The 13,748-nt window shown below is 40.2% G+C and overlaps 1 protein-coding gene across 1 annotated transcript in view; it reads right to left on the bottom strand.

Annotated features, from left to right (window-relative positions):
- prkdc (protein kinase, DNA-activated, catalytic subunit) overlaps positions 1 to 13,748 on the bottom strand; it is a 235,559-nt gene that overhangs the window by 40,529 nt on the left and 181,282 nt on the right. Inside the window, exons 64-69 of the mRNA XM_033019700.1 lie at positions 13,284 to 13,422; positions 11,207 to 11,392; positions 8,395 to 8,619; positions 6,915 to 7,023; positions 4,633 to 4,744; positions 593 to 773 (exon numbers count right to left, since the gene is read on the bottom strand). Of these exons, the coding sequence (XP_032875591.1) occupies positions 593 to 773; positions 4,633 to 4,744; positions 6,915 to 7,023; positions 8,395 to 8,619; positions 11,207 to 11,392; positions 13,284 to 13,422 (952 nt within the window). The remainder of the gene's footprint in view (positions 1 to 592; positions 774 to 4,632; positions 4,745 to 6,914; positions 7,024 to 8,394; positions 8,620 to 11,206; positions 11,393 to 13,283; positions 13,423 to 13,748) is intronic.

Consider the following 13,748-nt stretch of genomic DNA (forward strand, 5'->3'; position numbering starts at 1 on the left):
TACCTCGATACACATGACATCAATAAATCAATATATATCAATATTACAGGGTTTTAGTATTTTTGGCCATATTTCGAGTATTGTTCGAAGTTCCGGTCACCCTATTATAGGAATGATGTGACGGGTTTGGAAAAGGTGCAAACGAGGTTTACCAATACGTTGTCTGGATTATGTGTTATTAGCTACTCTTGGATTGTTTTCTCTTGAACGCCGGAGGCTGCCGGGAGACCTGATAGAAGTATAAATGATCATGAGAGGCATAGATAGGGTAGACAGTTAGAATCTTTTTCCCAGGATGGAAAAATCAAATGCTAGAGAGCATAGTTTAGTTAATTTAGTTTAAAGTGAGAGGGGCACAGTTTAAAGGAGATGTATGGGGCAAGTTTTGTTTTTACACACAGAGAGTGGTAAGTGCCTGGAACGCACTGCTGGTCGTTGAAACAGAGACATTAGAGGCATTTAAAAGACGTTTAGATAGGCGTACGGATATGTAGAAAATGGAGGGGTATGGGCTATGTGCAGATAGTGTTGGCTTTGTGCGTTAAAGGGCCTGTTCTAGTGCAGTGCTGTTCAATGCCAATTTTCTGCATACCTGTTTGCTTGCACTTTCTACCATTTTTAACTTCATGTTAAATTTACAGTCTCTAATGATCATGTTGACATCTTCTTCTCCGTCCACTTCAATCTTAACATCAGCTTCTTCATCTACCTCCATACTGTCATCGGCTTGAACAAATGACAACCGCTCCTTAATCTTGTCAAGGAAAAAACAGCTGCAACATGGAACAAAAAAAAAAATCAGACAAACATTTTTATTGTAATAACCTTATTATTTCTGACACTACCTGTGTCCTGAAAACCAAAGCTGAAAGTGGTTGTTTGGTGTTACACATAGACTGATACTGAGAAAGCAACAACTATAAAAGGACCCAAGGTGCTGGAGTAACTCAGCGAGTCGAGCAGCATTTCTGGAGAACATGGATAGATGTTGTTTCAGATTGGGTTTCATTCTGAAAGGTGGGTCCCGACCTGAAACGTCACCTACCCATGTTCTCCAGCACGTTGCGTAAACCAGCATCTACAGTTCCAGAGGCAACAACTGTGATTAGTAGGGACCAAAGGAACTGCAGCTGCAGGAATCTCGAGCAAAACACGAAATGTTGGAGGAATTCAGCTGGTCAGGCAGCATTTGTGGAGGGAATGGACAGCGGACGTTTCCAGTCAGGACTCTGCTTGAATAATTCATTTGCAATCACATAACTTTCTAAATCTTTCTATCGGAACTTTGTTAGGCTGCCCATAGCCATGTAATTTAGGGCCTCGATACAACCCGGATTTAAATCAGTTGACCTCATTGCAAACTGATAAAACCATTATCTGTGGTCATGACTTGACAGGCAAAATGGCGTGGCAGGTCAATCCACTTTCTCATAGTTCCAGTGATCCGCATTCAATAACGACCTCAAATGTAGTCTGCATGAGGTTGGGAACTCCCCGTTACCGCCTGGGTTTCCTCCATGATTCACTCTCCCAGTTCTACCAACACCAAATCTCATGGCATTTTCCCATGCAGCCACACCAGATGCAATGCCTTACACCGTACCACCATCCAGGAACTTCCAACACCGAATCCAGATGAAGAAATAATTCACTTGCATTTCTTCCGTTGTTGTGCAATGCATTGGATGCCCACAATGTAGTCTCTTGTAGATTAAATAAACCAAATGTTGGTTAGGTTATTACTTTGGGGAATGTGTCCATTTAGTCGACAAGGCTGACCCTACGTTTGTCGCTTTAGTCCTCCATTCCACTTCCACTTGACCCGTCTGATTTTATTTATACTATTCCAACAAATTCCAACTTAAACTTAAGGAACAACATTTCAACTTCCAACTGGTAATATTGCAGTCCTTGAAAATCAACAGATTTTAACAACTTCAGAAAACTAGCTTTTCTAGTTTATGACAGACTGGCCGATTCTGATGCAAGTTATCCACATTTTAGTTTTTCTCTCTCCGTGGAATGGCCTGACCTACTGAACTTCGAGCATTCTCTCCTACGTCAGATTTCCTGCAACAGCTATGATCTGTATTTCACAGTTCCAGTACTTTATTTTCTCTCCTATGTTCACCCTCTATGCAAACCTTTCTAAACAGATTGGCACGCTTTAGCAAGCCTTCATCACCGTCTCACAATGAGCTCAAATCTGTGTCATCCATTTCCTTTTGGTTTCTATTCGATCGCAGATATTTTGCTTTCTCCCTCTGAATGTTATAGCATGTCCATTCTCTGCCATTTATTACTTCTCACGAAAGATCATCTATAGTACTGAAATTTTAAATAAAACACTAAATGATGGAACACTTAGCTACAGACAGATCTATAAATAGAAATAGTTATTGTGTCCAATCAGAAGTCCTTTATCAGAACTTCGACGAAACATTAACTGTTTCTTGTTTCATAGATGTTGCCAGAACTTAAGTGTTTCCAAGATTTGCTGTTTTTATTTTAAATTCTAAGTCTATTTGTGGTTTACCTGATAGAACAAGAGTGGGATTTATTGAATGGATTTCATTAATCTCTGTACAAGATTGTATAAGACAAATTAAATATTGGTAAGGAGAAGGTCCGTGCGATAGAATGTGTGCCCTAGATCTCATGGCGAACTCCTGGGAATAGAGATGATGGCCCTAATAAGAGATCACAACAGATGTGGCAGATTATATCACAGAGGTCAAATTTTATTCCATTCAAGAAGGCTGACAATGCTTGCTCCTAATTCAGATTCACGGGGAAGAAAGGAGCAGTATTGTACCCCGTATTATGTGGCATTGTTTGGAAGATATGAGCAATACCACATAATAGAGATAACTAACCAGGTTACGAAAGGCCGACAGTAGAAACAGAGAGGACATAAATTATTTCTGGCAAGAAGTCACATATGGAAAAGGTGAAACAAGATAACCCTGTAACGTTCTGTGGAAATCTGTTTATCTGATGAAAGATTGCTGCCCGACAGTACTATTAATATATTTCAGGTTCAGCAAAAACAGCATTTTCAGCATTGTAACAGCCAACTGGCCCAACAAGTGAATGCCAATCCGTCTGCACAAGTCCTCTCTGAACCTACTGGCATATCTTTCTATTGCTTTCTCTCTCGTTACTTAACTCACCTTCTCTTAATTGTTTCTATGCCAACCGACTCAACCATTTCATTGGTTGTCAGTCAGTAGTCAGGTTAATAGCACAGTAGAATTGATCTTTGTTGTGTGGATGATGTGGTCATTGTCCATTTTCAATATAAAAGAGACATACTTTCTCAACTCCTCAAACATCTTGCTCTTCATTTCATATTATAGGTATAGTTTGTGAAATTAACACAACACATTAGTGCAACACTCATGCAGAACTCAATTTCATTAACATTACCACTAACTTTCACCCTGCCCTGAAATTCACTTGGACTCTCTTTGAGCCTCCCCATCCAACACATCATTCTCCGACATTTCCGTCAACTCCAACAAGATCTTCCCATCCCCACCTTTCGTGTGCCGCAGACTGCTCCCTCTGCATCTCCTTGTGTTCACTCATCCCTTCCCACACAAATCATCCCCTTCCCAGGCACTTTTCCCTGCAACCACAGGAGATGTAACACTTGTCCCCATACCTCCTCCCTCACCTCCATCCAGGCACCCCAGCAGTCCTTTCAGGTGAGGCAGAGGTTTATGTGCACCTCCTCTAACCTCATCTATGCATCCAGTGTTCCCGAAGTGGCTCCCTGTACATCAGTGAGAACAAACATAGGCTTTGCGACCATTTCGCTGTACACTTGCATTCTGTCCACCAACTATTCTACAAGATCTCTTGGTTGCTAACCATTTTAACTCCTCTGCCCATTCCCATACTAACCTTTCTTTCCTTAGTATTCTCCATTGCCAGAGTGAGGCCACACACAAACTGGAGAAGCAGCACCTCGTATTCCACTTGGGTAGCTTACAAACCCAATGGTATGAACATTGAATTCTCCAATTTTAGGTAATTACCAAATCCCCTTCCCTTGCTTTTTCCCCCCTCCTTCCCCTCTCTCCTCTGGACTCTGACCTATTTCTCCCCTTATCCTACATTCCTTCCTCTGGCTTCACAATTTGCAACCCTGCAATTCTTTTGTCTGACACCTTTTGTCTTTTCATAGTCATAGTGATACAGCGTGGAAACATGCCCTTTGGCCCAACGTCCACACCAGCCAACATGCCCCAGCTACACTAGTGCCACCTGCCCTCGTTTGGCCCATATCTCTCCAAATCTGTCCTATCCAACTCCTCTGTCCAAGCATCTGCCTATCAACAAACACCCTCACCAGTATCCACCTATCACTTGCCAGTCTTTGACCTGTTCCTCTTCCAGCTTTCTTCACCCCTCCCCCATCACAACAGTTTGAAAAAGGTCCCAACCCAAAATGCCACCAATCCATATTCTCCAGAGATGCTGCTTGACCCACTGAGTTACTCCAGCACTCTATGTCTTTTCTAAGCATTCGCAATTTCTTGTTTCTACAGTTTAACATTTATACCAAATTTCACAGGAACTGTCCCATTTACTGATAGGATGGAAATAACTATTCTTGTATCATACCGGTTTGTGATTATGTCATCCCAGATACTCATGGGATCCATCTTTGATTCTGGGTAACGTCCAGTCCAAGTTCTTATCAACTTTCGGAGAGGTTTTTCAGAGGTTAAATTATCTGCAAAAATGGAATGCTTATTTCACAAAAATGGTTTCAAAAATAAAGAATTGAAACATGCAGTTTTAACTCATAACATATATTAGTATGACATCGTAGAGCATCCAGGTTAATGGCTGGTTAAAGTTTAGATAATTACTAAGATTCTGTAATATATACCAAGTTAGTGTATGACTTGATTAGTACCGGCGTTTAATTAGTATGGGGTCAGGGGTCATGGGGAGAAGGCAGGAGAATGGGGCCAGAAGGGAGAGATAGATCAGCCATGATTGAATGGCATAGACGATAGGCCGAATGGCTTAATTCTGCTCCTATCACTTATGCGTTTATGATCTTATAACTCGCCCACAAATGTTACTCCATTCCATCTAGATTTACAAAAGAGAATTGCATAAACTATTAAGGTTGGATTTTGTATCCACACGTTTATAACTGAAAAATTCTATGCACACATCTACGCATTGAGATTTGTTCCGAATCTACAGAGCAACTCAATAATGTGAAAAGTGAAATTAAGTGTATAATTGCTTTGAAAAAACAATCAGCAGGTTTACTGTGTGCTTAGAGGTTTACAACAGGGGTTCCTTTCATTATAGCATAACTAACCCTGCGGTGTTAGTAATAATAATGTATTGTGACAATAATGTATCATTGTTAGGGGTGGAGAAAAGGAATGGAAAATGCACAAAACTCAAAGATCATAGGAATAGATGGATTGAGGGATGTAGTTGGGCAAGGATTTGAAAATGGCAGCTCAGCCTTGCAAGTGGAAACTGCACCTGTCCTAAGAAACTGTGTCAAACAATAGACTATGTAGAGGTGGGGAAAAGCAGTGGAGTTGGAGAGCTCTTTTTTAAAGAACCAGCATGGAAACAGACCCTTCGGCTCACTATCCACGCCGTCTATCAATCGCCCATTCACAATAGTTTTATGTTATCACAGTTCCGCACCTACTTCCTACACACACACACACACACACAATTTACAGCGGCCAATTAACCTACACCCCTGCATGTCTTTGAGATGTGGGTGGAAACTGGAGCACCCGGAAGAAACCCACGCGGTCAAAGGGAGAACGTGCAATCCCCACAGGGTCAGTGCCCGAGGTCAGAATCGAACCCTGGTCTCGAGCACTGTGTGGCAGCAGCTCTACCAGCTGCGCCACTCTGCTGCCCAGCTACGCCACTGTGCAGTCTTTTTGTTGGCAGCCTGATAAGAGGTGATCCAATAAATGAAATTTTTATTTAAATATTCTTTTCATCACTTCATGTCAATCGTTTATCAGTAAAGTTTTTAAGTGGAAGTATCTATAAAAATGTGGCCATGCTTCTTAATAGTTTCATGTAATCGCTATTTTTAGTTAAGTACTTCTTTGGAGACCGTTAAGTTACAGTATTTTAACTTGTGATACCCACTCTGCTTAACTTCTTCAATTACATAGAAAATGTCCCCGTAATTCCTCTGCACAGCAAATACAAGCTAAGCAGAAGGAATTCACTTTGTTCTCCAAGGCCATGAGACTAATAACATTCCAAACTAATCTCAAGGTTATCTGATCCAGATTAGAAGACAATCTCTGACATACATGTCTACCATTATTCATGCTGTGATGAGAGAAGTCATAAATATTTGTGGTATGTTGGTCACAAGTTCTTGGTATTAATCTTAAAGAGGTAAGGTCTCCATGAAATAATTTATTTTTGATTTGGCCATAGTGGGATGATACAGTCTAATGCGATTCAAATTATCTTGTGTGGTAAGGCAAAGAATTAAAAAAAAATAACAGATGTTGTAAAGGCATAGAAAGATATGGCACAGAAATAGACAATGGGCCCACCGAGTCCATGCCAACCATCAACCACCCATTTATACTAATCTTACATTAATCTTATTCTTTATTTCCACACATTCTAATTATTTTCCCCCAGATTCTACACTCACCTACATACTACGGGTAATTTACAGCGGCCAATTAAACTATTAATCCTCACGTCTTTGGGATATGTGAAGAAACGGGAACATTGGGAGGAAACCCACATGGTCACAAGGAAAATCTGCAAACTCCACATAGACAGCACTCAAAGTCAAGATTGGACCAGAGTCTCTGATGTTGTGAGGCAGTCGCCAAGTCAGCCCAAAGTGATTGCTTTGGCAGTGGTTAGATTCTTACGTTTATTGGTGATGAAGTCCAGAAAATCCTGGATCTCCGTCAGGGTTTGAAGAGACTGCAACTTGGTAAGTCGGCTCTTATGCAGCAAAGCATCAATACTGGAGTAATTCTAACAAAAACAAAGAAAATGTTAAATATATATTTGATCAATATGTCATATATGATAAAGTGTGCCAAAATGTGTCTTTCCCAAACTAGGTAACCAAGGAAAAGCAAAAAAATGTATAAATGTACACAATCGAAGACATTAAATTAGAAACACCAAATTGGTTAGTTTAAAAAAAAAATTATAGAGACATAGAATATAGAAACAAGCCATTCGGCCCAACTTGCCCACTAGTTCCACCTGCCTGTTTTTGGCCCATATCCTTCTAAACCTATCCTATCCATGTATCTATCCAAATGTCTTTTAAACTTTGTGATAACACCTGCATCAACAACTTCCTCTTGTAGCTCGTTCCATATACCCATCACCCTTTGTGTAAAAAATGTTGCCCCTCGGGTTCCTATTAAATCTTTCACCTTAAAATATTGGTTTATCTATAATTTTATATAATTATAACTTTCTCGGGTCTCATTCCAAGATATCAATCAGAATTCTTATGGATTATGCTGAACTAACTGCTCTGGATATCTCTCTCCTTCACATGACAGAAAATGTGCCTGCTGGATAGACTTGGTCTATACTCTCTAGAATTTAGGAGATTGAGAGGGGATCTTATAGAAACTTATAAAATTCTTAAGGGGTTGGACAGGCTAGATGCAGGAAGATTGCTCCCGATGTTGGGGAAGTCCAGCACAAGGGGTCACAGCTTAAGGATAAGGGGGAAATCCTTTAAAACCGAGATGAGAAGAACTTTTTTCACACAGAGAGTGGTGAATCTCTGGAACTCTCTGCCACAGAGGGTAGTCGAGGCCAGTTCATTGGCTATATTTAAGAGGGAGTTAGATGTGGCCCTTGTGGCTAAGGGGATCAGAGGGTATGGAGAGAAGGCAGGTACGGGATACTGAGTTGGATGATCAGCCATGATCATATTGAATGGCGGTGCAGGCTCGAAGGGCCGAATGGCCTACTCCTGCACCTAATTTCTATGTTTCTATGTTTCCTCTGCTAACAGCTTTTTAGAATTGGTCACCAAGGCATGGACAAAATCACCTTCACATTACTCATCCTTCAACTGCAATCAAGTCACCCACCGGTGAGAAACACTATACAAACCGCCTTGTCCAAGGCACAATGTAAGAGAAGAAATCCATGGTGATCAGAAAGTTTGATGTTGTAACCCTGCGTGTTATCTTTCCTTTCACCCCAAAATTCTGGTTTGATGCAGTAGAAATCTACCCAAAATATTGTCAAATCGATGGCAACACAAGACTCTTCATTTCACTTTAATCACATGATAAATAATGTATCCAATCCCAAAGAGACAAGATTAGAGACATATTACAAATATTATAGATGCACCCACCACTTACTAACCTGCATGAACATTGCCATACTATTATTGATATAGTATTTGGCCCGGCTAAAGTCATCCTGCAGGATATATAGGAGGCTCAGGTCCTGGCTATAGTGACTCTCAATAACAGCCTTCCTCTCGTCCACCTTCATTGCATTGTCAATAAATGTCAGCAGCGATTGGTCAGCTTTACCCAACTGTAACAACTTTACTTTACTACGCATCATGTATGGCAAGTAGGTCTCCTGAAAAATGAAACTTTAAACATTTACAAAACATCATTTACATTAATTGACACAGCGTTTTACAGTCTGAAGGATATCCCGAGCCGAAGCTTGATCCATTCACGTTCTTCAGAGATATTGCCTGTCCCAATGAATAACTCCAGCACTTTGTGTTCTACACAAGATTCCCACATCTGCAGTTCCTTGCGAATACAATCCAATTACAATTAGAATATTCTTTTTTTTGAAGAAATTAAAAATATTCTTCAAAAAAAAGTTGTTCCTTCACCACATGAGAATCCATCCATCAGGTATGGTAAAAGCAAAATAGTCCAGATATTGGAGTCTGAAATAAAGCAGAATGCTGAAAATACTCAGCCGTCAGCTGAGAGAAACAAATGTAACATTTCAGATCAACAACCTTTCATCAACATCAAGATTTTCCTTTGAACTACTGCAAAAAAAAAGTGGTAAAAATGCTCAGTTCACAACTATTTAAGCTTTTAAATCAATTCGCAGCCCATGTAGACAAATATTTCCTTTGGATTTTATACTTTAGTTCTCTACTTGGGCCAATATGAACCCGCATTCACAGGACTCAACTTCAAGTGATGCATCCACAAAGAGTGGCGACAAACTTGAGTGGTGCCAAAAAATTCACACCTTTCATACATTGACCTTTCATTTCGTCTCTGCATACAAAGACGTTTATGCAGAGACCATTCATTTTGTCTCTGCATACTGCAATCAATTGGAGGCATATACTTAAAACTGTGGAAAAAGCAGCAATTACAAATGCAATCTGCAGAACAGTGATGAAAATATAAAAGTACTTCCTCTTCACCGAGTACAAGATAGTGAATTTCATGCTTTTATATAATTTACTAAATTATGTATTGGCTCCTAAAATATTTCTGCACCATCTAATGGTACAAAATGCATACTACAACTTATGTGAACAAAATCAGCAAATGCCGTTGGGAATTATAGGCTGAACATTGGCACATACATCAGCTCACAAAGTGCATTCAGAAGGGAAAAAGACAAAGAACCTGGCACCACGTTCTAAAGTTAAATGTGGATCTACTCGGGAATTAATGACACTGCTTCCCTCGGTGCATTCGTTTGAATTCTGAAAGTGTTAATTAACTAGGGCTTAAAGTTTGACTAATTTTTACTTCAATTTGTTATTCACAGTAGTTAATCGAGGGCTAATAAAGTACCTGTTTAATCTATTGGAAGGAATAGGCGCATTGGAGATCAGCATGAAACAAGTCACTATGCTCAGCTTTAGTATGAAGCCAAGCTTGAGTGTTGTGTGATATTACAAAAGACAATGTAGCAATATGGCCTAATGGACATTTGGTAAGGTAGACAAAAATGCTGGAGAAACTCAGCGGGTGAGGCAGCATCTATGGAGCGAAGGAAATAGGCAACTACTTAGTTGTTTGCATTCATTCATGGTGACAATATAGTGTGCATTTTCAAATCATTAAAACAATTTAATTCTGAAAAAGGATCCTGATCCAAAATGTCACCCGTCCAGGTTCTCCAGGGAAGCTGCCTCACCCGCTAAGTTACTCCAGCACTTTGTACCTTGTGTTTGTAACCTGCATCTGCAGTTCCTTGTTTCAACACGATTTAGAATATATATGTTCTAGAATATATGTTCTAAATGTAAATGACCAAATATGTTAAATGTTCTAAATTATCATACATCTACTGCTCCAAAATCTTAAAAGTCTCTACTGATGAGTAAAACACTTAGCACTTAACTGGAAGTAATCAAACTAACAACTTGTGGCAAAATGTCACTTCCTTTAGTTTAGTTTAGAGACACAACATGGAAACAGGCTCTTCGGCCTACCGAGTCTACACCAACTAGCGATCCCTGTACATTAACATTATCCTACACACTAAGGACAATTTACAATTTTTACCGAAGCCAATTAACCTACAAATCGGTACATCTTTGGAGTGTGGGAAGAAACCAGAGCACCCAGAGAAAACCCACGTGGTCACAGTGAGAACATACAAACGCCGCACAGACAGCACCTGTAGTCAGGATCAAACCACTGTCTCTGGCGCTATAAGGCAGCAACTGTGCCACTCTTCTGTTGCTATAAACTAATATCCTCTAATTTCGGGTACATGTGCCTGTGCATTCAGTGTAATCTTGAACTGAAATCAACTCATCAAATGTTCTTATGTTAAGCATCATCTTTGTACCGCAGTTTTAAAGAAAGCTTCTGAAGGTAAAACTGGGATTAGTAAGTGGCCCACCATTCATTTAAATCACTTACATTCTGTTTGCTTCCCTCTGGGCATTCTTTCAAATGCTCTCAGCATTAATTAATTAAAGCTTAAAAGTTTTACTAATTTCTGCGTTTTCTCGCTGCAGTTAATTGGGGACTAATTGAACACCCTGTTTGATCTAGAGAGGAACAGGTGCACATTGGATCATCAGGAGACAGCTAAACATACTCCAGTTCAGCACAAGGATAAGCTTGAGTGGTGAGTGACAGACAACTTATTCAACATGATGGGCTGGATTTAACGATGGTGAAATAATGAACAAAGCATTAAAGCTTAAAGCACTTTAGCTCACCTGAAAGAAAGGATTCAACCACATCCCCTCTAAATCTTCAGTTGTTTCACTGATGTTAATAAGGGAACAATATTCCAGTGATTTCCATTCTGTCAATTGGTTGTAACACTCCAGACTTGCAATGTCCCAGAAGTCTTTCTCTGCTTCTGTTGGGTCTCCATCGTCCCATTGTTCTGTTTTCAAGGCCTGCAAGATCAAATTCATAAGAACTCGTTAATGAAAGCTTTAAAATATTACACAATGATGTGCAAAGTGCTCCTGTCGCTAGTTAGCACTGGCACTTGTGAACAAACCAAGAAATCGAACATGCGGGACTATGACAGTGTAGGGACATGGCTAAGAGCATAGCAGAAATAGATTGTCAAAATTTCTAAACAGGGTGTTCTGTAAAGATATGGAAGGAAAGAAAGGAGGTGTGGCGTTATTGAATAAGAAAGATAGAGTGTGGTGATCACGGGAAACTTCAACTATCCAAATATAGAATAGGTTTGTGATAATAAGAGGCAGGAAGGGGAACAATCTCTGAAGTGTGATCAGGATCAGTACATTTCTGGCCTGGCAAGGAAGATGGCCTTGCTGAACATAATTTCCAGGCCAAGAGCGGCAAATATTAATGAGAACACATCCCGGAAACATCCACATGCCAATAAAATATTTTGGGATTTCCTTTTACTTTTGTTGCCAACTTTTCTTCATGCTGTCTCTAAGCTTCTCTTACTTCCTTGTTCACTTCCCCTCTGAACTATCAGTAATTAAGCTGGTTCTCACGTGTTAAGAACTCGGTGTCCATCACATGCTCTTTCCTCTGCTTCATTTTACCTATTGATAGACACAAATTGCTGGAGTAACTCAGCAGGAAAGGTAGCATCTCTGGATAGAAGTATTGGGTGATGTTTTGGGTCGACCCCTCTTCAGACTAAGGGTCAGGGGAGAGGGAGACACAGAGATATGGAAGGATAAGGTGTGAAAACGAGACATCGAAGTGGACATAGTTCAAGGAAAATGTAGAATAGATCATTGTTAGCTAGGGAAAGGTGAAAACAAAGCATACAAAGATAAAATTTAATCCGGAGGACAGTCAGACTGGTCGGAGAACTAGGATGGGGGACGAATAAAAAGAGAGGGAAAACAAGGGCTACTTGAAGTTAGAGAAGTCAACTCATATCACTGGGTTGTAAGCTACCCTAGCGAAATATGAGGTGCTGTTTCTCCAATTAGCATTGGGCCTCACTGACAATTGAGGAGGCCCAGGATGGAAAGGTTAGTATGGGAATGGCAGTGGGAGTTACGAGAAGATCATTTAACCTTTTGTTTAACTATAATGTAATGTCTTTAATTTCCCAATCTTCCTTTATCATGGGAATGTAGCTACAATGCAATCAAAGCACATTCACTTTAACGGATCAAGGGATCATAATAGCAAAGAATTTAGAACAGCTATGGTAAAATAATAAGATTATGGAGCAGACTCAATGGGCTGAGTGGTCACTCTTACACAGAGGCAGTATGGACTTGAAGGGCACAGGTGAAGGTAGGCAAAAATTATTGATAATATTGCAGCAACAAATTATACCTGTGCATTTAACACACCACAATGATGTAAACAAAACACACATCTGGCCGTCGTGGTACACAAAACATATTGGAATAATTGTGCTAAAACCATTTTATTTTTGTGGAGTAACATCCGAGAAGACTCCACTTGCTCTAGATTCTGCCACGTGCAACCTAGATTCCATTCCCAAATTGTTCCCCTTTATGGAAAGGCTGTAGCAGCAACACAGTCTGAAACCAGTAGAAACAAAGAACTGCAGAAACTGGTTTACACCAAAGATAGACACAAAGTGCTGGAGAAACTCAGCGGACCAGGCAGGATCTATGGAGAAAAAAAGATAGTGAAGTTTCAGGTCGGGACCTTTCTTCAGACTGAAGAAGGGCCCGACCCGAAACATCAGCCATCGCTTTTCTCCAGAGATGTTGCCTGACCCATTGAGTCTACGAGGTGAATGCGAGACCTGATCCGGGCTCAGCCAACCATTATCACTGCAAACATCTCATTCATCACAGCCACTTTTACCTGGTCGTATAACTGTACAGCCTCTATGTAATTATTTTTAGCTTCTGCCAGAAGAGCTTTTTGTGTGATGGGCTTTGTGCCAATTTTTTCACTAAAGATTCCACGCAGGACATCATAATCTCCTATCGATCGGTACAATCTGCGAAAAAAATCAGTATAATCAGTGTTCATGCTTTCAAACATGTGTAAGTAACAATAAATTCATCAATTAATTCTAGATGCTCAGAGGACAAATGTTTCCGAATGGACAGTCATTGTGGGCTGAAGAGCCTGTTCCTGTGCTGTACTTTTCTATGTTTATTATCACATCCAGTCTGGGCTCAGATGAAAGTGCTGTTGGATGGGACAGGAAAAAAATGAAAACATCAGCAAAAAGTCTCCTCTCTTACCTGTATCCCCCTTGCACCTCTCCAGTATGAAGAAGTCTCATGACGCGAAATGTCACGTTATCCAAATTCGCCAGAG

The sequence above is a fragment of the Amblyraja radiata genome, chromosome 4, assembly GCF_010909765.2.
Source record: "Amblyraja radiata isolate CabotCenter1 chromosome 4, sAmbRad1.1.pri, whole genome shotgun sequence".
Taxonomy (NCBI): Eukaryota; Metazoa; Chordata; class Chondrichthyes; order Rajiformes; family Rajidae; genus Amblyraja; species Amblyraja radiata.